Source organism: Aythya ferina (assembly GCF_964211825.1).
Source record: "Aythya ferina genome assembly, chromosome: 3".
In the NCBI taxonomy this organism is placed as follows: domain Eukaryota; kingdom Metazoa; phylum Chordata; class Aves; order Anseriformes; family Anatidae; genus Aythya; species Aythya ferina.
In genome coordinates, this window is record NC_140298.1 from 33,655,110 (window position 1) to 33,676,109 (window position 21,000).

General features: G+C 59.1%; 2 protein-coding genes across 6 annotated transcripts; one reads left to right on the forward strand and one right to left on the reverse strand.

Moving 5' to 3' along the window:
• Window positions 1-394: 394 nt before the first annotated feature.
• TMEM151B (transmembrane protein 151B) lies at window positions 395-14,334 on the forward strand. Of its 4 annotated transcripts, XR_014692067.1 has the most exons (3): window positions 395-680; window positions 5,974-8,184; window positions 8,885-14,334. XR_014692067.1 is itself a non-coding variant. In XM_084516162.1 (2 exons), exons 1-2 carry the CDS (start codon window positions 588-590, stop codon window positions 7,408-7,410), a joined length of 1,530 nt encoding a protein of 509 aa, XP_084372288.1. In that variant the 5' UTR covers window positions 395-587; the 3' UTR covers window positions 7,411-14,334. The 4 variants fall into 4 exon arrangements, 3 of the variants coding, with proteins under 3 accessions (XP_084372288.1, XP_084372289.1, XP_084372290.1); XM_084516162.1 differs by having other exon boundaries at window positions 5,974-14,334; XM_084516163.1 differs by having other exon boundaries at window positions 670-777; window positions 5,974-14,334.
• DRC5 (dynein regulatory complex subunit 5) lies at window positions 1,684-20,488 on the reverse strand. 2 transcript variants are annotated; one of them, XM_084516166.1, is made up of 5 exons: window positions 20,226-20,454; window positions 18,383-18,951; window positions 16,931-17,380; window positions 15,013-15,215; window positions 1,684-2,939 (listed from the first exon to the last, which is right to left on the reverse strand). In XM_084516166.1, the coding sequence occupies exons 1-4, from the start codon at window positions 20,398-20,400 to the stop codon at window positions 15,039-15,041; spliced, it is 1,371 nt and encodes a 456-aa protein (XP_084372292.1). In that variant the 5' UTR covers window positions 20,401-20,454; the 3' UTR covers window positions 1,684-2,939; window positions 15,013-15,038. The 2 variants fall into 2 exon arrangements, with proteins under 2 accessions (XP_084372292.1, XP_084372291.1); XM_084516165.1 differs by lacking the exon at window positions 1,684-2,939 and adding an exon at window positions 13,745-14,224 and having other exon boundaries at window positions 20,226-20,488.
• Window positions 20,489-21,000: the final 512 nt, after the last annotated feature.

Below are 21,000 nucleotides of genomic sequence, written 5' to 3' on the forward strand. Positions count from 1 at the left end.
TCCCATGGCAGTGTGTCCATCCCCTGGCAGTGTGTCCCAGGGCAGTGTGTCCATCCTGGCAGTGTGTCCATCCTGGCAGTGTGTCCATCCCCTGGCAGTGTGTCCATCCTGGCAGTGTGTCCATCCTGGGCCGTGTGTCCATCCCGCAGTGGCGCATCCATCCCAGGACATCCCACCCACCCCTCAGCCGTGCGCCCCAGCGCGGCGCATCCCCCCGGGGGCTCCGCGCCCCGCAGCGCGCCCCCTCCCTCCCCTTCCCCTCCCTCCTCAAGGTGACCCCCGGCCCCCCGCCCCCTCCCGCGCCCCCTCCCCGCCGTCCCTCCTCCCCCCGCGGCTCCGCCCGCCGCCCTCCGCCGCACCGGGCGCGGGTGCGGGCGCGGGCGCGGGTGCGGGCGCTGCGCTGCGGCGGGGCCCGGGAGCCGCGGGGGGGGCCCGGTGCGCGGCCGGTGCCATGCCGCCCCGCCGCCCCGCCGCCTCCCGGGGGGGCAGCGCCCGGCGGCGGCCGGGATAATGCGGCTGCGGGGCCGCGCCGCCCAGCCCGGAGGCATCGCCAGCGGGGCGCCCCCGCCGCCTCCAGCGCCACCACCATGTCCCCCCCGGCCTCGGCGGCCGCGGCCGGCGAGGGAGGAGGCAGCAGCGCGTCGGGGCCGCCGGAGGAGGCGGAGGGGGGCCGAGAGGAGGTGAGGTGCCCCCCACAACCACCAACCCTAGCCGGCTGCACGGGGCCGGCTGTGCGCGGCGCGCCCGGCGGAGGCTAGCCGCGCCGCGCCCGCACAGGTACGGACCCCCCGGGCCGGGAGCCCCCCTCCCCTGACGGCCCGGAGACGGGTGGGTGCCTCGGGGACCCCCCTCCGGGACTCGCCGCCGGGCTCCGAGGGGCAGCGCAGCCCTCTGCGGGGCGGTGCGGTGCGGGGCTCGCTTCCCCGCCGGAGCCCGCAGGTGGGGAGAGGCGGGCAGGGGGCTGCGAGCCCCCCTCCCCGCCCGCGCCCCCCCCCTTTTCCATCGCTCGGGTTGTGCTCGGTGCGAGGAGCGCGCTCGGGGGTCGTGGGGGGGCTGGAGACGTGGATGGGGGTCTGGGTGGCGAGCGGCTGGGGATGGGGAACGAAAAGGGGAGATGCCAAAAGGAAAGCGAGGAGGAGGTTGCTGTGCTTGGGAAGGATGCGCCGAGACCCCCCTTTCGCCCCTCGGGTGCGGGGGGATGCCAGGAGGTGGCACAAATGTGGGGCGGCTGCGAGGGAAGCCCTGCGGAGGGACCTGGGGACTGCTCTCAGGCCCAGGGTGGCTCAGGGCAGCCCCTGGGCACGCTGCAGTCCCCCTGGCTGGTGGCTTTCTGGAGCCCAGGCCACGGGTGCCAGCAGGTAGGGATTGGGGTGCTTTGGGAACAGGGAGCAGCATGGGGCAGGCAGGGCTGCGAGCCCCTGTGCGTCCCCCAAATCGTGCGTCCCAAGGGGAGAGGCAGCAACCACACCGAGAGGAGCCCCCGTGTACTGTGGGGCCGGTGGTCCTGGAGGGCAGGTGGGCAGTGTGGGGTGGGCAGTGTTGTCCTTGTCCCCCAGGGTGTCCCAGCTCGCTGGGGTGCCCAGGAGCTGGCACACCGCTCGCCCTCTGCTGCTGCCGGGGAGCTGCCGCTAGCAAGTGCTGCATAACCCCGGTGTTCTCTGCCTCCTCGGCTCCGGGAGAACATCCATGCAGACGCGTAGTTGTTCTATATATACAGACTTATATTTAGATGGAAATAATTGTGGGAGAGGAAAACTGGCGTGCAAGGACTGGGAAGCTGTACAAATGCCGTATGCTCCGCTCTGCGGCTCTGCCTCAGCTCCTGTCTCCTGCTGCCGCTCGGCCACCCCCAGACCCCAACAGGGCTCCCAGCAGACCCCGTGAGAGGCTTTTTTAGCACAAGGACGTGCTTGTGCCACGCTGGGACGTGGCCCCTCGCCTCCTGTGCCCTGGCTGGTTGTGTGAATCAGCACTGGGTCCAGGTGGAGTGGCTCATGAGAGGTGCCAGCGCTGAGCCGGTTTGGATGACACAAGCACAGCAGGGGCAGTGCCCGGCTGGGTGTCCCTCGCCGAGGGTGTCCCCTGCCTCGCAGGGCTTACGAGAAGATCATCTGGGCTTTGATTGCTCTGCTGGTGGCTGCCAGCCGGGGTGTCAGTGTAATTGCACCCCCTGGGAGCAGACAGAAGAGCTGGAGTCCGTGACCCGCACGGTTTAGGCTAAGGGCACGCTTCCCTCAGCCAGCAGCTATCACAGACTGGCATGAAGCAGCCTGTGGGGGAGAGGGAAGCGGCATCTCCTGCTTACAGGGATGTCTGGGGACTGGAAAATGGGAAATGAGATCTGTCCTGATTGAAGGTGCCTCAACTCGACACGTCTCAGGTCACCTCGGAGCCCTGTAAGGCTTCGGCAAGTGGCAAGTGGCAAGCCAGAGCGGGCTGGAGACGAGCTGCTTTGCTGTCTGAGCTCCTGCTTCCTTTTGGCATCACATGCATACACCTACACTTAGCAGCGCTGAGCTGAATCTCACTCAGCAACTCATTTCCACTTTGGAGGGGATGAAATGCCAAGGGACTAGCCCCTCAGCCTGGGAGCAAGCTTAAAAAAAAACCCTTGTCCTGCAGCCCCGGGGGGATGCGGCGGAGGGAAGCGGTCCTGTTCCCAGCTGCTGTGTAAAATGGAGCCCTTGGTACCGTCGCAGGCGCGGAGTGCTGGCAGGCTTCCCTGGCTCCTAGATGCTCTGCCTTCCCCTTTCCTCTGCAGTTGGCAGCGCTGCCAGGCTGGGGCCGAGCCAGCTGCTGCTTCTAGGCAGGTAGTTCCCGAACCTGGGCCGTGGGCACGCGGGGGTGAGCCGGGACCCTCCTGAGCACGAGTGGCCTTGGGAGACGGTGGTGCTTCCTCGGGATGGCTGGATCCTCCCCGCCAGCCTTCTTCTGGGGATCTGAGGTCAAAGGGGACAAGGTTATTAATCTGTTGCATGATAGAAACCAACCTGCAGGGCCCAGCCGTGGACACCAAGGCTCTGGAGTCCCACCAGAGCCTCCTGCAAGCTGCTGCTACAGTGGTCTAGGCCTTCAAGCTGCTGCTTTGGGCCTTTGGATTCTGTTTGTTGTTGTTTTGTTTTGTTTTGTTTTTCTCGGCCCTGTAGAGACGTGTCTCCAGGGCACCTACCCCTGTGACCCCCGGGCCACTGTGTAAAGTCAGGAGGTCAGCAGGAATCGGAGAGCTCAGGCTGTTTCGGAGAGGAGCTTTGTGCAGCTTGAAGGACTGCTGGAGTTTGGTCACAGGATCGAAGAGGTGGGGGCAACGAAGGGATTTTTGCCCACGTGCTTGGCTGCCGTGGTCCTGGGCAGGTTTGTCCCCTTGAGGGACGATTGAGAGGTGGATTGCCCAGCTCTCCACAGCAGGAGATGCTCAAAGGGTCTGGGCTCTAGCAGTGACGGGGGCCTGCTCTTCTGCTGCCTCTGCCCTGTGTGTTGTGGACATTTCTGCTTGCTTCACGGCTGCTCACAGGTCATCACCTCCATCCTTTCCTCTCCACCCCAGAGCAGCAGCTGCGGGTGTGGGGCTCCCACCTCCTTTCACCTCGGGGGCAATTTCCGAAGCAAACGCCTCATGTGAGGCCCAGGAGGGCCTTTCCCAAACGTGCCTTCCACACGCCCTCAGAAAACAGCAGCTCCAGGTGAGGCTGTCCAACATGTGCTGTGTGACGGGAGGAGACGAGCGGGGCAAGCCTCGTGCCCTATTACTCCGTCAGACTGCAGCAGGCAGGCGGCGGTGGCGTTTGTGCCACAGCCCGCGCTCCTCCGAGTGGCACCGTTCTGGGACAGAAAGGATTTCCCCGTCCCCTGGTGCGGGCTCCTCCAAGGCTGGGGAAGAGCTCGAGGAGGTGACCTTCTTCAGCTGCTCCTGCGGGGGAAGCCTTGGTGCTGCTTGTTTGCTCCCGAGAGCCCTGTGCAGCCCGGGAGAGGAGCAGGGATGCTGCATTTCCTACCGGGATTAGCCTCTGCAGCTGGCTCCTCCTCCGCCTCTGCTGTGGTTGTGTCCCCTGTTATTGGCACTCGAACGGCTCTCAGAAACCCCACCGGCGCAGCCGATGTCTGTGTGTTTTACCTCAAAAGCCTGGGACGAAACGGGTTTGTAAACAGTTTACGGCAGGGGTTAGCGTGACCCCGTGGAAGCGCTGCAGTGTCTGAATGCCGCGTAGCCTCAGGAGGAGACTGGAGCGTGGACTGGAGCCCTGCTAACACAGTTCCTGGAAGCGAGCCGCGGCTGCATCATCCTCCCTGCTGCCGTGCCCCAGGTCCCTGCCTGCAGCGGGCTCTGCCGGGATCCCTGCAGGGCTAGGGCCTTGCTTGCAGCCCCCCCTGAGGCCGAGCAGCCTGGCCGAACCCAAGGGGTCTGTGCAGACCCTCGTAACCGCAGCAGGGACCCGAGCAGGGAGGGCAGAGCACAGGCAGCTCCTGCTCGGCGTCCCCCTTTCCTCTCCCTGCTCCCTTTTCTCTTCCTGTGGTTCCTCACATCCCCCATCAGGTGTGGGTTGCACTGGGAAGGCTGTGGGGTGCCTGTACTGCAGCTCCAGGGCAGAGCCACCCCACAGAGCCCCTGTGTCTTCCCCAGCTCTGCCACCAGCTCCTGCCCTCAGCTGGTTCCCATAGAGCAGGGCCTCAGTGCCACCTGGGACCCCCAGAGGGCTGTGCCATTGTTCCCCCCCTGCTGTCACCGTCCCTGCTGGAGGCTTGGGCTGGGTCCAGCCCCGCTCAGCACCGTGGCAGAGGTCCCACTGGCATGGGGTGGGCCAGGCTTTGGCACGGAGCAGGGAGGAAAGATTGGCATGTAGGACTCTGCGGGACCAAGCCAAGGGGTGGGGGGCTCTTTAAGGAGGGCGAGGAGGGTTTTTTTAGAGGGGAGAAGAGGCCCAGATCACTTCCTGGGCTTGCCAATGCTTTGTGACCTCCGGTTGCTGCTAAAATTTTCCTTTTCATGCCAAAAGTGCAAGTGACCTCCTGTTTGGCCGCGTAAATCCATTAAGCCCTTTGGGATCCTCGGATGAAAGGCTCCAAACACCTAGTGGGCTGGGAAGCTGCGGGACAGTGCCCTGAAGTCCTTGGAGCTCACAGTCTGCAGGGGCTCTGTGTCTCCTCAGCTCCCCAGCCTGTGCGTTTCTTGCTCTCCTCAGGCTTTGTGGATGTTCCTCTTGTTGCTTTCCCTGCCGTTTGCACGGCATCTCACGCATCAGGGGTGGCATTACAGCTGGCTTTACCCCTGCAAGGGCAGAGGTGAGCTCAGGCAAAGGCAGCACGGCCTCTGATGAGAGAAGGGAGCCCGAAGGCATGGCACGTGCAGATGGAGATGGGACACAAAGCTGAAACCCTCTGAGGGACCTTTGTGGCATCTGCCCAAGGCCAGGGTTCCCACCTCCTCTCTCTTTGGAGCTTGCTGTGTTGGATGGCGTTTGTGCTGGAGGAAGTCTCGTGTATATAAAAAAAAAACAAATAACCTCTTTGCATGTCCTCCCTTGGGGTTTGGTAATTGACCAAACAAGCACCTGCTGGATCAATACTCGAGACTTCAGGGCGTTGCAGAGCGTGGCAAAGGTTTCCTTAAGAGGAGGGTTTCCCAGGTTTTTATGAAACCCTGCACAGTCTCTGTGGCGAACGCACCGGTGCAGTCCCTCTAAGAAGTCCCGTGGCTGAAGTCCTGCCCCTTGACAATCACTATAGCCCTGAGAGCAGTTCTTATAGAAAAAGGCACGAGCTTTCACACGCATGCCCCAGGACATGGGACGTGTCCCCCACCAGGGCTGCGGAGGAGGGGGGGTCTCCCTTTGGGGTGGCACTGTGCCCCCTGCACCTCGGCTCGCTCTGTTCCCCGTCCAGAGCATCCCGCCGCCTGCTCGCCTTCCTCCCGCTGCTTCATCCCACTGACCTCTCCTCTTGTTTTCTCTCCCCCTCTCCCCGGCCCCCCCGGAGCAGCAGCGGCCGGTGAAGCAGTCTCTCAGCAAGTCTCTGTGCCGGGAGTCCCACTGGAAATGCCTGCTGCTGTCACTGCTGATGTACGGCTGCATGGGGGCCATGACGTGGTGCCACGTCACCAAGGTGACCCGCCTGACCTTCGACAGCGCCTACAAGGGCAAGTCCATGATGTACCACGACAGCCCCTGCTCCAACGGCTACGTCTACATCCCGCTGGCCTTCCTGGTGATGCTCTATGTGGTGTACCTGGTGGAGTGCTGGCACTGCTACACCCGCAACGAGCTGCAGTACAAGGTGGACGTGGAAAGCGTGCACGAGCGAGTGCAGCGGATGCAGCAGGCCACCCCCTGCATCTGGTGGAAGGCCATCAGCTACCACTATGTCCGGAGGACCCGGCAGGTGACCCGCTATCGCAACGGGGACGCCTACACCACCACCCAAGTGTATCACGAGCGGGTCAACACCCACGTGGCAGAGGCCGAGTTTGACTATTCCAACTGTGGGGTTAAGGACATCTCCAAGGACCTCATTGACCTGGAGAGCTACCCGGCCACGCGGCTCCGCTTCACCAAGTGTTTCAGCTTCGCCAACGTGGAGTCGGAGAACTCCTACCTGACCCAGCGGGCCCGCTTCTTCACGGAGAACGAGGGCCTGGATGACTACATGGAGGCCAGGGAGGGCATGCACCTCAAAAACGTGGACTTCAAGGAATACATGGTGGCCTTTTCCGACCCAGACAACCTGCCTTGGTACGTATCCCACTACGTCTTCTGGGTGGCTGCTCTGCTGACCCTCTCCTGGCCCCTGCGGGTGCTAAACGAGTACCGCACCTCCTACGTCCACTACCACGTGGAGAAACTCTTTGGGTTTGACTACGTGGCGGTGACGCCGGCCGAGGAGCGCTCCTTCTGCCGGAGGATGCCCCGCGTCAACACGGTGGACAGCACCGAGCTGGAGTGGCACATCCGATCCAACCAGCAGCTGGTGCCCAGCTACTCGGAAGCCGTCCTGATGGACTTGGTGGGGCTCTCGGGCTGCACCAGCTACTCGGCGTGCCGCTACGGGGGCTACCGGCAGAACTGCGAGCGGTGCCACAGGACTATAAGCAGCTCATCCATCTTCTCCCGCAGCGCCCTGAGCATCTGCAACGGCAGCCCCCGCATCCCCTTCAGCAGCAGCCGCTTCTCGCTGGGCCGCCTCTACGGCTCGCGGCGCAGCTGCCTGTGGCAGAGCCGGAGCGGGAGCCTGAACGAGCAGAGCTGCCCCACGGAGCAGACCCGCCTCTCCAGCCAGGTCACGGTAGAGGAGGAAGACCCCCCTCCTTACCAGGACGCCCTCTACTTCCCCATCCTCATCGTGCACCGCAACGAAGGCTGCCTGAACCACGACCACCGTCACCTCCACCGCAACGGGTCCTGCGTGGAGACCTCACTGTGAAGGCAGGGGGGGCGGTGGGATCTCGTTGCCCATGGCCTGGCCCGAGCCAGCGCAGGATTTGGGGAGAAGAGCGCCGGGGAGGGAGACGGCCCGGGAGGACGAGGCGGGACGGAGCGATGGCTCTGACCTCCTGGGGGGGTGAGTGATGGATGGTGCTCTCCCTGACGTGGCACAGGACTCCAGACCGACCACCACATGCAAAAAAAAGAAACCCCGAAACCATAATCCAGCAGCGTTGGGACCCAAAGGGGGGAATGAAAAGACGGGCCTGTTGCAGGGAGGGGGGTGCTTCGGCTCCCAGCTCCGTCTGCAGGCTGGAAGCAGCGACCTCCAGGCACCCTGTCGCACCTCTCGCCACCCCTGCTCCCACTGGCAGCAGAGCCAGAGCCCTCGCAGGGTGCAGGGAGCGACGTTACCTGCCCGTGGGGTGCCCAGGAGCTGACGGGCAGGTCAGAGAGAAGGCTGAGCGCCACGAATCCAGCTTCCCCCTGCCCCATCCACCCTCCCCGTTTGTTTTTTAGACCGTGCTCCGACTGTTAGGTGCTCTCGCTGCCGGGAATGGCGTCATCTCCAGAGGACCCTGGGCACGGCTCCCAGGAAAGCTTCGGGATGCCAGCTCCGAGGGTCAGCATCCGGGGGTGAAGGGCTGTGTGCTCAGGAAGGCAGCGCTGGGGAAGGGATGGAGGTGTGGACACAGGGGGAGCAGAGAGAGGCAGCAACACTGACCTGCCAGCTGGAGGAGGGCTCAGCTGGAAGGAGAGCAGGAGGCCCCTGGTGAGCTGGGGAAGGGGACGGGGCTGGTGCTGCAACAGCATTGTGCTAAGAGCTTGTGTGTCCCTTGGCAGGGGTCCCCAGCCTTGAAGCAGGTCCTAATTGCTTCAGGCAGGTATCAAGGAAGGCGCTGGGAGATTCAGCTGCAGCTCACCCGTTGATAGAAGGCCAGCAGGGTGGTGCATGTCTGCAGGAGGGTGTTGTGCACTAAATCAGGCTGGTTTCTGGCTGCAGGCGGAGTCGCAGACTTCTGGCAGCCTGGTTTTGGCAGAGAGCTCTGAGGGGCGGTGAGGGAGAAAGGCAAAAACACGCCGGAGAGTTGGGAACCCCAGGCTGGGGACGTGGGGAGCACAGCAGGGAGGCGTCCGCCACCAGAACAGAGCCTGGGGAGGTGTAAGAGGGGACCCTGCTTGAAACCAGGCAGCTTTTGCTACGGGGGTATTTGCAGAGAGGCGTCAGGCTGTGAGGAGTGAGGGGAGCTCTGTGCAGCTCCCCGGCTTCTCTGCCTTGCTCTGGTTGGGGCACGCTGGCCTGCACTGAGCTCCGTGCTGTCCCTGCTAGGAGGGAGCTCAGGGACGCTGGGGAAGGAGTCTTCGTGTCACCGAGCCTGCAGCACAAGGGCATCCAGCTTTTCTTCTCCGTCAGCACGTCCCCAGGTCTCTCGTGTCACTGTTCTCAGAAAAGCTGTCTCCTTTTCCATCAGCTCTTTTGGGAGGTGGATGCCAAGGCAGCCAGTGACGTCTCCTGACAGCGCTTCTCAGCCTCACCACGCTTCCCTCATCTGCTGGGGAAGAAGAAATCCAAGAGCAACGTGTCATGGGTCGCACGAGCAAGTCCATTTCTCGAGCTTGGTGTCTCCACATCCATATCGGAAGGGCAAGACACAGCAAACAGCGAGGCACTGTGTGTAATCCAGCCTCTCCTCCTCCTCCCAACTTGTTGACGAAGGATCTGTTTCTCTAGGCACGCCACTGCATTGCTGCACCGACCGGGCCTCGGGGACCACGCCGCCTGACTTTTGAAAATCATCTCCAGTGGGTTAAGTCTGTAATTGCGGGATCCTCCTCTGCTGCATCTCTGCAGGATGCACAGACAAACAAGGCTGGGCTTGGCTTTGCCCCCAGGGTTGTTCCTTCTGCTGCTCTTTGTGCCTGCATGCCCTGGACAGCGTCTCTTGCCCTCCCGGATTGATTTGTCCTCCTGGGTCTCAAGGGCCGGACTCCAAACAACGGTGATTTGAACACAAAGTCCCTTAAAACCTCACTCTGTTATGCTTCTGTCTTGTAATCTACCCTTCCTCTCGCTGCCAGACCTAGATGTTGGCTTAAATAAGAGGGCCCCTGTGGAAACAGGGAAGCACAAGGTCTCTGGTGTGGGTACATCCTCCTCTGCTTTTTGTTCTCGTTGGCACGAATTCAGGCCGGGTAGCAGTGCCCTGTTGGCTGTCCTGGAGTTTCCTTGCTCAGTGATTACATTTGGCTTGCTGGGCGCTTGTGCTTCTCTCTCTGAGGGCCCGACGTAAGCTCAGGCCAATGCTGAGGATCCTGGTGAGTCTCTCACGAGAATCCTCTCACGAGGTTTCTCCAGGAGCACACAGGCCCAGGCTCTGGAAGGCTCTGCTTTTTTTCCACCTGCCCTTCACCCCTTGCAGCTTTCCATGGCCGTGGAGTCAGACTCGGCACGGTGCTTGCCAGTGGGTTTTCCTCTCACGCCAGGGCAGGGGAAGTGAGAGCACGGCCAGCTGCTTTGGGCTAGAGAGGACTGACGTGAGAGCCAGCCAGAGAGGGCTTTTGGGCTGAAAAACGGTGGGTTCATTAGCACAGGGGGAAGGAGTCAGCCTGTGGCCACCCCAAGCCTTCCAGAATCACACTCCGGGCAAATACTCAGGGTTAGCGCTGGGGAAGCTGCTGTTTGACTTCAAACAAGCACAACCCCTTCTTCCCCTTCCCCCAAAAATGCACACTGGAGACCCACCCCACCTCTCCTTCCAGCCTTTCAGTTACGGCTTCGGTTCTGTGGGACGCTGCCTTTCCTCTCGCAGGGCAGAGCAGTGTGCTCCTACGCTGCTGCAGCAGCTGCAGGGTCCGTGTCTGTGTGAATGCGAAGTTGGGATCGGGATCTGCGTGATCACAGAAACGTGGCACGGTTTAAGCACAGTATTCATGGGCCATGGTCATCCCTGGTGTAATGCCATTGAAGCCAGTGGTGCCGTGCCAGTGCCAGCATGGCTTAGCAACTCCCCAGGGCGATCGCTCCTTGAAGCCAAACTGATCTGCCGCAGTGGTGCTTTGATGCACAGAGTTCATCTTGGGGCTTGGCCAGCGTGAGTGAATGGTGAATATCTGCTGGCTCTTCAAGCCATGGGTTGAATTGTTCTGCTCTGCTGCCTCCGCCACAGCTGCTCCACGAAGGGAGATGTTATGCCCGTGGATGTGATCTCAAAAGCAAGCTAAAACGAGCAAATTGACCTCTACTGCACGGGGAGAGCAGCCTTCTTCCACAGCACCGCAGCCACACACGAGGGAAAAGAGGTCCCAAGGTCGGAACTGAACCTGCCAGACCCGTGGCCTCCAGGACTGCCCTTTCTCCTTCCATCCTTACCTCCTCTGTCTTACCTGGGGGAGGGACAGCTTCCTCGTGGAGGTGAGCCAGCTCCTCGTCCTGCAGCCCCAAGGCAGGCCCCACAAACAGGTACATCCTCCACCTATGCAACACAATGATGAGTTTTCAGGAGCCCATGATGACATGCAGCGCGTCCATCCAGCACTGAGAACAAGCACAGCTGCTGCTAAATGGGTTTTATTCCTCCCCTCCTAACGAGGACTGCTTTTGTTGGGGCCTTTCGCTCGTTCGTTTGGGTTTTGTAAACTCCGGACTCCTGGGGAAACGAAGCTCGCGAGAAATCGGTGCCTGTCCCGACCCGTCCCCATCCCTCTGAACTTTGGGAATGGGTGGATCAGCTGCTGTGACTGTCTTTTTGTGGACTTCGTAGAGCAAAGTAACTTCACACACAGCCACACAAGCTTCTTTCCCTCCCCATCAGTGCAAGCTGCTTCTGCAACCATAGCTACTCGCATTAGCGAGAAGAAAAAAGCCTCGCTAGACTGTGTTGAGATGACTTAGTGTTTTGCATCCGTCCCATGGTCCCAGTGGCCATTAGCAGCGCTGTCAGCTGCCGTGCCGTGAGTTCAGGCTCTGGATGGCAGCCCACGAAGCGGACAGAGTGAAAAGGTTTGGAAGACCCAGAGTCTGTACGCGTCTGCAGAGCACACGCAGGGAGAGGCCTTGAGAGCATTTCGGGTTGCTGCTCCTTGCTTTAGAAATGGAATCGCTGAGGATGGTGTGGATTTAAGCACCCTGCTCCAGCCAGCTCTGCTAGAATTGTGCAGTGCTCGTGGAAAAGAGATGCCAGAGGAAGGCTTGGATAGTGCCACAGGGGCTTTGCCGTGGGGTAGGGTGATCAGGAACGGAGGCTGGAGCTTAAAGTCCTCCTCTGCACCTAGATAGAGGTCTGGGCTTGGCATCCAAACGTGTATTGATGAGGGGCAGGGCATGCTGCTGGGTGCCCACATGCACTACTGGGGGCTGCTGCCCCGCAGAGGAGCTTGTGTTGGTGGCTTTGGTCTGGTACGGCCCCTCTGTTCCCATAGGGAGTGTTTTTTGGGGTGGCAGGGCACTGCTCGTGGCTTGTGGGAGGAAACTCCTGACCTGGATTTTGCAGGAGGATGGCGCGAAGTGTCACATTTGCTGCAGTGACTGGCAGGGAGCCGGGATCAGAGCACGGCGCAAGCTGTGTTGGAGATGAAGCCCATCCCCTGCCGGCTGCCTGAAGTGCGAGAGCTGTTGGATCTGCTCCCTGGCCAGCACACTGCGGCTCCCCTCGCCCTCCCCAAACCTGGTGTGAAAATGGTCTCTCGTGGCTGTGCGGGACCAGGGGGGGCGCAGAGAGGGTGTGCGGGGTCAGCCCTCAGAGGCTTTGCAGGTGGGGTGATTTTAGTGGAGACGCGAGGCCGGGCAGGGCCGGGCTGTGCCGGAGCAGCGGTGTTTGGGGGCAAGGAAAAGGAGCGGGGCAGCGGGTGGAGAAGGCCTGGGATATATCAGGCTTTTGGGGCAGGCTGTGCGTGCCCCAGGGGACGTGCAGGAGGCATTTCCCAGCTGAGGTGCCCATCCCAAGCCTCGCTGAGCAGCGCTGCTGCCTCCGAGCCCCGCGCTGACAGCTGGGGCACGTGGCAGCGAGCCGCAACGGCTGATGCAGCCACAAGGTGTAAATGTCACTAATGAACAAATTGCCTCGTGCCTGGGAGAGGCTAATCCATCACGGCTGGGGACAGGGATCTGACAGGGCCGGCTATTTCGGGTGCAGCCTGTGGGGAGGAACCGCTGCACGTCTCAGCTGTCCCCTCTCGCCCAGGGAGGCCGGTGCAGGGCTTGGCTCCGCGCTGCTCCCCGCCTCCCCACCACACCAGCTCCGTGCCACCACAGGAGGAACCAGGGGGGCATTAGGGCTGGCAGAAAGCTGTGCCCAGCCACCTGGAGGGCTTGTGTCGCTGGTCCGGGGTGCAGGGCTGTGGCCAGGAGTACTTGCTGTGGTGCTTTACAACAGGCCACTTGCTCCCCAGCTCAATCTCATAGTTTGCCCCTACATGAGGTGCCGTCAAGGCGATGCTCCAAGCCAAGCCCCTCTCTCAGGGGGCACACCCAGCTGTACTATGCTGTCTCAGTGCCGTGCACAGCCCCAGGATGGATTTTGGTGTGAACAGACCCAGCCCTGTCGAAGCAGAGGGACGCCGAGCGCAGCACCGATCCCCCACACCCCCTCCTGCTCCTCCACCCCCAGCTGGTGCCCGAAATCAGCCCGCCGTCCCGGTGACACCATATGCCAGCGCGACACCTTGCAAATCGCTGCCTCTGGGGCTGTGAGCAGAAGCCGAGAGGCTGGGGGAGCTCCTGCCCCCCTGCACGAAGCACGGCTCGCCATCTGCCGCAGCCAGCAGCCAGCCCGCAGCACCCGTCACTGCGTGCGCGTGGTGGAAGCCCCCGTGTTGCTCCCCCCCTTTTTTTCCTTTTTTCTCCCCAGCCTCCCCCCGTCGGTCTGGCACAGACCCACGCACACCCCACGGGCAACCCGCTGGAGAAGCTGCTGGTGGGTGCTGTCAGCTGCCGGGCTTTGATTTTCAGCGGTGCTTGGAATGGTTTGAAGCCTTGCAGAGTGGTGCAGCGGCCAAGGGGCTCACAGGAGGGAAGGCAGGGGGTCTCCAGGCCCCAGGAGGGGGGCCTGTGCTTGGATGGGGGTTAGAAGGTGTTGGCAATCCTGGCTGTGCGCATCAAGAGGAGCTGGGAGGATCCTGGAAAGCAATTCAGCATTTTTTTCCAGCGATAAATTTTCCATGAGCCCTTTCCTTTCCTCGCCGGCTGTGCTGGCTGCTTACTCCTCGGCGTGCTGGAGGGATCCCACCACTGCCCTCCTGGCACCAGCCCTGTGCCTGGAGCTATGCACAGGCTTTCTCCAGACCAGGACAGCCCCATTAAGCACCCCCATTACTGCTGGAGCCGCTCCTTCTTCAGCCGGAACCTGACCTGGGTCTTTTCTGCTGTTTCTGAACACGAGTCCTCATCTCATTCAGGTGTGTCATTCAGTGGAAATATTTTGTAAATGCAAACAAAAAAAAGAAACAAAATCTTTTCAATACCTCGCTCTCGAGGGTGGGAAACAAGGCGTTGGAGATGCCCGGGTGGGAAGGGCTCGCAGCGGCTGCCACTGGCTGCGTTTTCTTGCAGACGTAGCCCCTGGGAGCATCCACGAGTGGTTTGGAAGGGGGCTACCTGCAAGGCTTTGGGGTGACCCACGCGGGCACCCCTCATGTGGCCGCTGCTGCGAGTGAGAGCCTCGTGCTCGACCCTTTCTGATCCATCCGGTGGGTGTCCGTGTCCGTCAGGCAGAGCAAGGCAGGAGCGGGTAGGTGGCGAACAAATTCTCTGGTGAGCACTGGGAACAGTTTTTACTTTTCAGCTATGTCAGTACGATCTAGCTCTCTCCGTCTCTCTATATATGTACAAACAGTATATCACAATGTTGCCTTTTTTGTTGGAAATATCAAAGTACAAAGATTGTAAACCAAATCGGTGTAATAAAAGTTTCAGATGATTCACGGAGGCGGCTGTCAGCGGCGGGTCTGTGGGCATGGGTCGCGGTCAGAGCCGGAGCCCCCGCGCTGCTCCGAGGTCAGGGGCTGACAGGGGGGAAAGGCAGCCATAAGGGGCATGTTTTTCTCAAAAACTGCAAATAAAACCAAGCCTCTGAAGGACAGGCTGACTTCCCAAGGAGTGCTACAGCACTGCTGATCCTAGCACTAAAGCGCTGCGAGCGGATGCTGTTCTGCAGCAAATTAAGGATGACAAACAGCACCCCATGACGAGGCTTTGGACAAAGTGGGATATTTAGGACCACAGAAAGCTGAGCAGGTGAGTGTCTTTGCTACCGTCAGGTACCGGTGACATTTCAGAGGCTGCCCCCTTTCCCTGTCACAGCAGAAGACCCTGCAGCCCCGGGCAGTGGCTGTACCGTGGTGCCCACCACGCGACCTTTCCTCCCAGCTCCAGGCAATGCTGCCTGTTCGGGGGGAGCAGGATTTCTCTGCACAGACACGCACTGGATGCTGTGACCCCTGGGGGACAGCAGGGATGGGGGGGCAGCTGGGGAAGCAGCCCCAGAGCCCTCCCGTGGGGGTTGAGGGGCTGGATTGCCGACCCCAGGTGCTCTGCTGGAAGCCCTCCACTTGTGCAAGGGGAGTTTTGTTGGCCCAGAACCCATGTGGGGAGCAAAACTGGTACCTGGGGAGCTTTCTGCAGCGTCCTGGTCAGAGGGGCTCGGCTGGTGGCTGTGGCTGAGGTGCCAGCCGGGCGGCGTGCCTGTTGGCCCACAGCATCTGCCCGATGAGGGACTCGTTCTCCTGGCCCACCTCTGCCAGGCGGAGGTCGAACTCGGTCAGCGTCTTGTTGCCCGCCAGCCCTTCCAGCAGCTGCTTGCCACCGTCCTGCAGCAGGTAGAGGAAAGGAGCCCAAAAGTGAGTGAGGCTTCACCCAAGCCTGAAACCTTGCTCCCAAGAGAAGGACGGGGCTGGAGCGTAACCTTCTGCAGTGCTCAGCGCTATGACACGTGCTAATGACTCCCTCTGGGTATCGTGTCAGGAGTCTTCAAGCTCAGGCTGCTTAATGGCATGGACACAGAGGATAACCTGCCAGGAGTCTGCTCTAGCAGCTCACCTGGTGCATTTCCTTCCCTTGCCTGAAATATGGTCATTAGGGATGCAACCATTTGGCTTTTTCTTCCCACAGCTCTTCTCTTTCACATACCCAACGCACATCCCAACCCCATCACCTCCATGCAGGCAGCCCCCTCTCCCCAGCACCCTGCCCGTTAGACCTCTTGCTAAAAAGGACAAAATGTGAGAAGGGAGAGGAACCTCTCTTTAAAGGGGTACAGAGGATTTGATGCATCCCTAGCGAAGACCTCCATTTTCCCATATGTAAAACAAAGACGAAAACAGCAGCCTGCTTCTTGGGGTGCCACAGAGCTTCACAAACGGGTACCAGGGGAGCTCAGCAGATGGAAAATGCCAGGCACAAAGATTATTATTTACTAAGCAAAAATCCTGCTATCCTTTCCAACACTTGTCCCCTTGTATCGTTACACTCAGATGGTTATCCATGTCCAGAACCATAAAAATGAGGGCTCACAAAAGGTTTTCTGCCATCAAATCCTTTTAAAACCGTTGTCAAACATATTGATGCCAATATTCCTGCCAGCAGGGACAGCTGGTCTTGCTGTCTCTTTATTGTGACAGCGAGAAAAATTGAGGCAGCACAGAAAGTTTAAAAGCCAGCGTGATTGCATTTAGCTGTCTAGTTTCAGATTTCTAAAGCTCCTTTTTTTAATCAGCAGAAGAGAAGTGGTCGGCTTTGTGGGCATGCTGCACACTGCAGCTCTTAGGGATGCGCTAAGATTTGTGGATGCTCCTTTGCCTAGAAAACGCGCGCCTGTGGCTCAGGAGCCACAAAGAAGCATCCAGACGTGACACTTTTGACCTGCCACACCGCACCAGAGCTGCGGGGGGAATTAAAGGAGCTGAACAGCAGAGCCAATTTTCTAACTATGTCCTCCTGATGGACAGGAGAGATTCTGGGAAGGGCGAAAACTGCCTGTGTGCCACTGCGTGACAGATGGCACAGCAGATCCGAAGTACAGAGGATATGAATAAGGCCCTCGTCTTATGCCACCTATCATTTTTATCTACTCCCACGTGGGTAAAGTGGCTGTGATTCCCCCAGGCATACTCCCTGGATTTCAGTCTCCTGTGGGGAAAACCCACAAGCCTGGGAACTGGCGTCTGCCTGAGAGCCCCGTGAGAAGAGCTAGGCGTGAGTGAGATAAATGTGTGCGTCCCCACAGAAGATGTTCTCCTTTATGCTGTCTGCTGTAGTCTCTTCACTGCTTGCAACTGATTGTTATCCCAGCAAGACTGAAATGTGAGGGATGCCTCTGCCCCGTGGCTTTGAGGCGGACCAGGCTCAGCATCTCCTTCACAACCAAACCACGCGCTCACAGGATGCCTGAGGTGGGACAGGACCTCTGGAGGCCACCTGCTGCAACCCCCTGCTTAAGCAGGGACACCGAGGGCAGGTTGAGACCGCGTCCCAGCATCAAACCTCACAACCACGTCCAGCTGCAGGGAGCGGGGCTTTCTCTTACCGGCCCGATGTGGTTGCACGACAAGTTGATGGACGTCAGGGTGGCGTTCTGAGCAAGGACCTGGGAGAGCAGCACAGCACTCGGCTCCGACAGCATGTTGCTTCCCAGGTGGATGGACTTCAGGGTGGTGTTGGCCAGCAGGGCACGGCCCATCGCCTCCCCGCCCTCGTCCCCCAGGTAGTTGAGGCGCAGGTTCAGGGAGGTCAGGGTGCAGTTCTGGGCCAGCGCCTGGGCCAGGGCCTGAGCCCCCGCGTGATGGATCTTGTTGTTACACAGATCCAGGGTTTCTAGCTTGCTGCGGTTGATCAGCTTGCCCACAGCTTGTGCCCCTGTGTCCCCGATGAGGTTGTGGGACAGGTTCAGCACCAGCAGGGAGGGGTGATCCAGCAAGCTGCGGACCAGCAGCTTGGTCTTGTCGTCATCCACGTTGCTGCGCGTCAGCTTGAAAACCTGTGGGGTAAAGGACAGGGATGCTGAAACAGGCACTTTGGATGGAGCTTTGCACGAGTTCTCAAGCCTGTGGCTCACCAGAGATGAGATTCATCTCCCTTTGCTTTAGATGCATTTAGCTAGTGGGGTAAAGTAGCTGTTTTTTATTGTGGAGAGGGCAGGGCATGACACTGAGGTCCCCTGCCTGCCCCAGGATTCACCTCTTGGAAACTCCCATTCCTCTCCTCTGACTCTGTGGGATCTCTAACATATAGGGCAAAATCAAATGAAAGAATGTTGCCCAAACTTCTGCAGGGACTAATAGCTAAATTCACCCCTGATCACATCCAGATCCTCCAGATGGACACAGCACTGGTGGTAACCTGCAGTGCTCTTCCTTAAGGGCAAGGCTCTGTGTGGCCAGGGCACCTCGACAGCCATGTGAGAGGTGATTTCCCTTCTGGAAGCCACGCAGGAAAATATTTCCTAAAGCATGTCAATTTGGAGACAGTGTTTAGCCAGCTCGCTCTGGCTGCGCTCTGGTGTTTATGAGAGGCTAAATATATGCACTGAAATTGTCAAGGAACTGAGGGTTTTGTTAGCATCCAGGAATAAGAAGCCTCCTCACCCTCCTCACTCTTCCCCATGCTCTTCCTGGAGGTCTTGGGGTACATCAAGATTTATTTACTGAGCATAACCACCCAAAACTGTCCCTGTGAAAAACTCTCTCCATCTTTCCCCTCTCTTCTCTCCCAAAACCACATATGGAGTTAAAGCAGGAGTGTTGCTTTCTCTTGGGCTACAGGGAACAAGTTTTGAGGGAGCAAATACGGTTTTCACCCTCTGGCAATGTCTTCTACCAAGAGCATAAACAGAAAGAGATGCTCAGCAGGAGGCCAGCAAGTTAACCTCTCTTCACTGCCAGCAGGGAAAACTGAGCCCAGGGTTTCTCCCTCTCCTCCCCCTCCAAAGGCAATCTGAAGACTGAGCTGAGGAAGAAAGATTGATTTTGGGATGCATTACCTTCAATTTGTGGCACTTCTTCACGGCACCAGCCAGGTTGCAGCAGTCCTGGTAGGTGAACTTAAAGAGGTTCCACTCAAAATTCATGCCGCAGTCCTTCACGCCGTAAGTAAGATGAAGCTCTTCAAGGTAAGGGAGAGCAGTAACGAGGGCTCCCAGGTCATAGTGATGTATGGGGACCTCGCCAAGCCCCAAATCACTCCCTGAATCAGAGATGTCATCCGCCTCCTCCTCTGGATCCACCTTCAGCGGCGGCAGGAATTGGTCAACCTCCAGTTTCCTCACGTAGTCTTTGCAGAGCGGGATGAGCTCCAGAACCTGGTTGGGGTCCGTGGTGTTGGGGACAAAACTTTTCAGGATGTTCTCCAGGTGGCGTTCGAAGAACATCCGTTTCCAGCTGTCCCCGTAGCCGGAGATGTCACACACCTGCCAGCGCTCGGTGCAGCACCGCTTCCAGTAGTCCTCGTCACTCACTAGGTTGGCAGTGACCGCGAGCGGAAGGTCAGTGGGGAGCCTGTCCAGCACCTTCCTTTGGTGCTCAGGCAGGAGACGGTCTAAAATAGGGTTCTCTGGAGGGAAAGGAGAGGAGGAGAGGTTGGTCTGGGCTGTAGGAAGTGGGGCTGGCCCTCTGGTTCTGCCCGGACCCCCAGCTGCTGTTACTGGTTCCCCTCTCACTTGCCATCAGCTGGTGCAGGGAGCTAAGCTGGCAGAAAATGACTCATTTTTGTGTAGGATTTCTTACTTTTATGACAAAGCATCAGTGTAATTGGGTTTACCCTCATAATATTTGGGATCTGCACCAGAACCTTGGCTCCCGGTTTAAATTTGGGTTTAATGCGGTTGATATTCAGAGCAGGACTTCTGCTGCCAACAGAGCTGCGCCAGGCTTACAGTGACGGAAGAGCTCGGCTTGCCAGTTGCTGAACTTACTCCCTTTGGTTCCTAAACATATCAAAGGTTATTTGAGAACTGAGTTACCTGCATGCTTTTCATGCAAGTCCTCATGCCTTTTTATCTGAAGTCAGGTGTCTGTCTTACCCGTGCACCTTATCTGCACATGGGGAATCAGATTTTGAGGCACAAAGTGGGGTTAATCTTATATTTTCTCTGTCTCTGTGGCATTCCCTCCCTAAGGACACCCAGAGTTCTGCCACAGGCTCCTCCTGGAGTCTCTTCTCCATGTCCCACAGCTGGCATTCAGGACTCTCTGCAGAGTCCCACAGCACAACCAGAGGTGGGACAGAAGCAGGATAGCTTCCCTCTGGGTGGCATTTGGCATCGGACTAATCAGGCTGGTAGGACTGTGAGGTCTCTGAGCTCAGCCCCCAGGCACCACACCATTTTACAGCCCCCATGTGGGCACATCCTTGGGCTTTGCTGCGGCCCCGCTGAGTGACGGCTAGGCCCTTTCTCTCCCATTCCCAGATGAGATGTGCTTTTTATATTTTACTATGCTTCACCCGTCCACCTGCTTCAAAAGCACATTCCCTGCCCGAGGGTGTAGCTTGTCACGTCGCCACCAAGAGCTGTGGAGGAAGCCTGAAGCCGTGAGCACCACCACGTGTGTTTGGAGGCTCCTGGCAGCAGGGCCCCTTTCTGCGTCCCTCGTGCAGTACTCCATCCCCGTGCTGGGAACCAGGCCCATGTGTGACCCACGAGAAGGGACCAGAGTGTGAAAATACATACTCAACAACTAAATATTATGTTTAACTAGCTGCCTGGGGAGATATTTGCCCCACTGCTCCTTTGGGCTGGGTGCCACACCGTGCATTTTGGCTGCCTCTGTGCCTTGCTGGCCCTCTGCTCCCACACACCCCGGGGAGAAGCTCTCCCTCCCGCTTACGAGTGAAATTGTGGACGATGTGCTGGAGGCAGAGCTCGGTGAGCTGGGGGACGGCAGCGAGGGACCACTCGGGGTCCTCGATGATGCGGTGTATGCAGTAGGAGTCAGCAGTCAGCCTGCTCTGGGAGCGCCGCAGCGAGGGAATGGGCCTGCTCCTGCCAGCAGCCTGCTGCATCGCGCTCACCGCCCACGGCTCCTTCACGGGAGGCACGAGGGAAATTGCTCGGGGTCAGGAGAACCAAGTTTTCCAGCTGGGCTGCCTGGAAAAGAAAAAGGCAACCTTGGAAAGAGACCGGCTGTAAGGGTGTCCAGCTCACACAGCTCTTCTGTCATACGGTTTCCCCCACTCTTCTGCTTCCTCTGCTCGCACCGGAGGCACTGCAGCAAGGCAACTATTATTTACCCTTATCTTCATCCACTGCCTTGCACAAAGAGGTCTCCAAACACTGCATGTAATAAAAGATAACAGGGTGGTGTTCATTCAGTGTGCCGTTGAAGAGGATGGACAGGAATTGAGAGCTCCCTGTCTTTTCCAATAAAATAAATAGGTGAAGCTGGCAGGAGCTGGGCTTAAAACAAAGGGGAAAGGCGGTTCTTCGTGCCGCCTACGGTTAAGCTGGGGAACTCCTTGCTGCGGGTGCTGACAGCCGGTGGAGGCTCCAGGACAAGTTCAGGGAAGAGAAACCCTTTGGAAATGATTCAGTGCCCAGAAACCACACCTGTCAGTCTGAAAATGGTTGGAGGTGGGAGAGTGCAGGTGGAAACAAACACATGC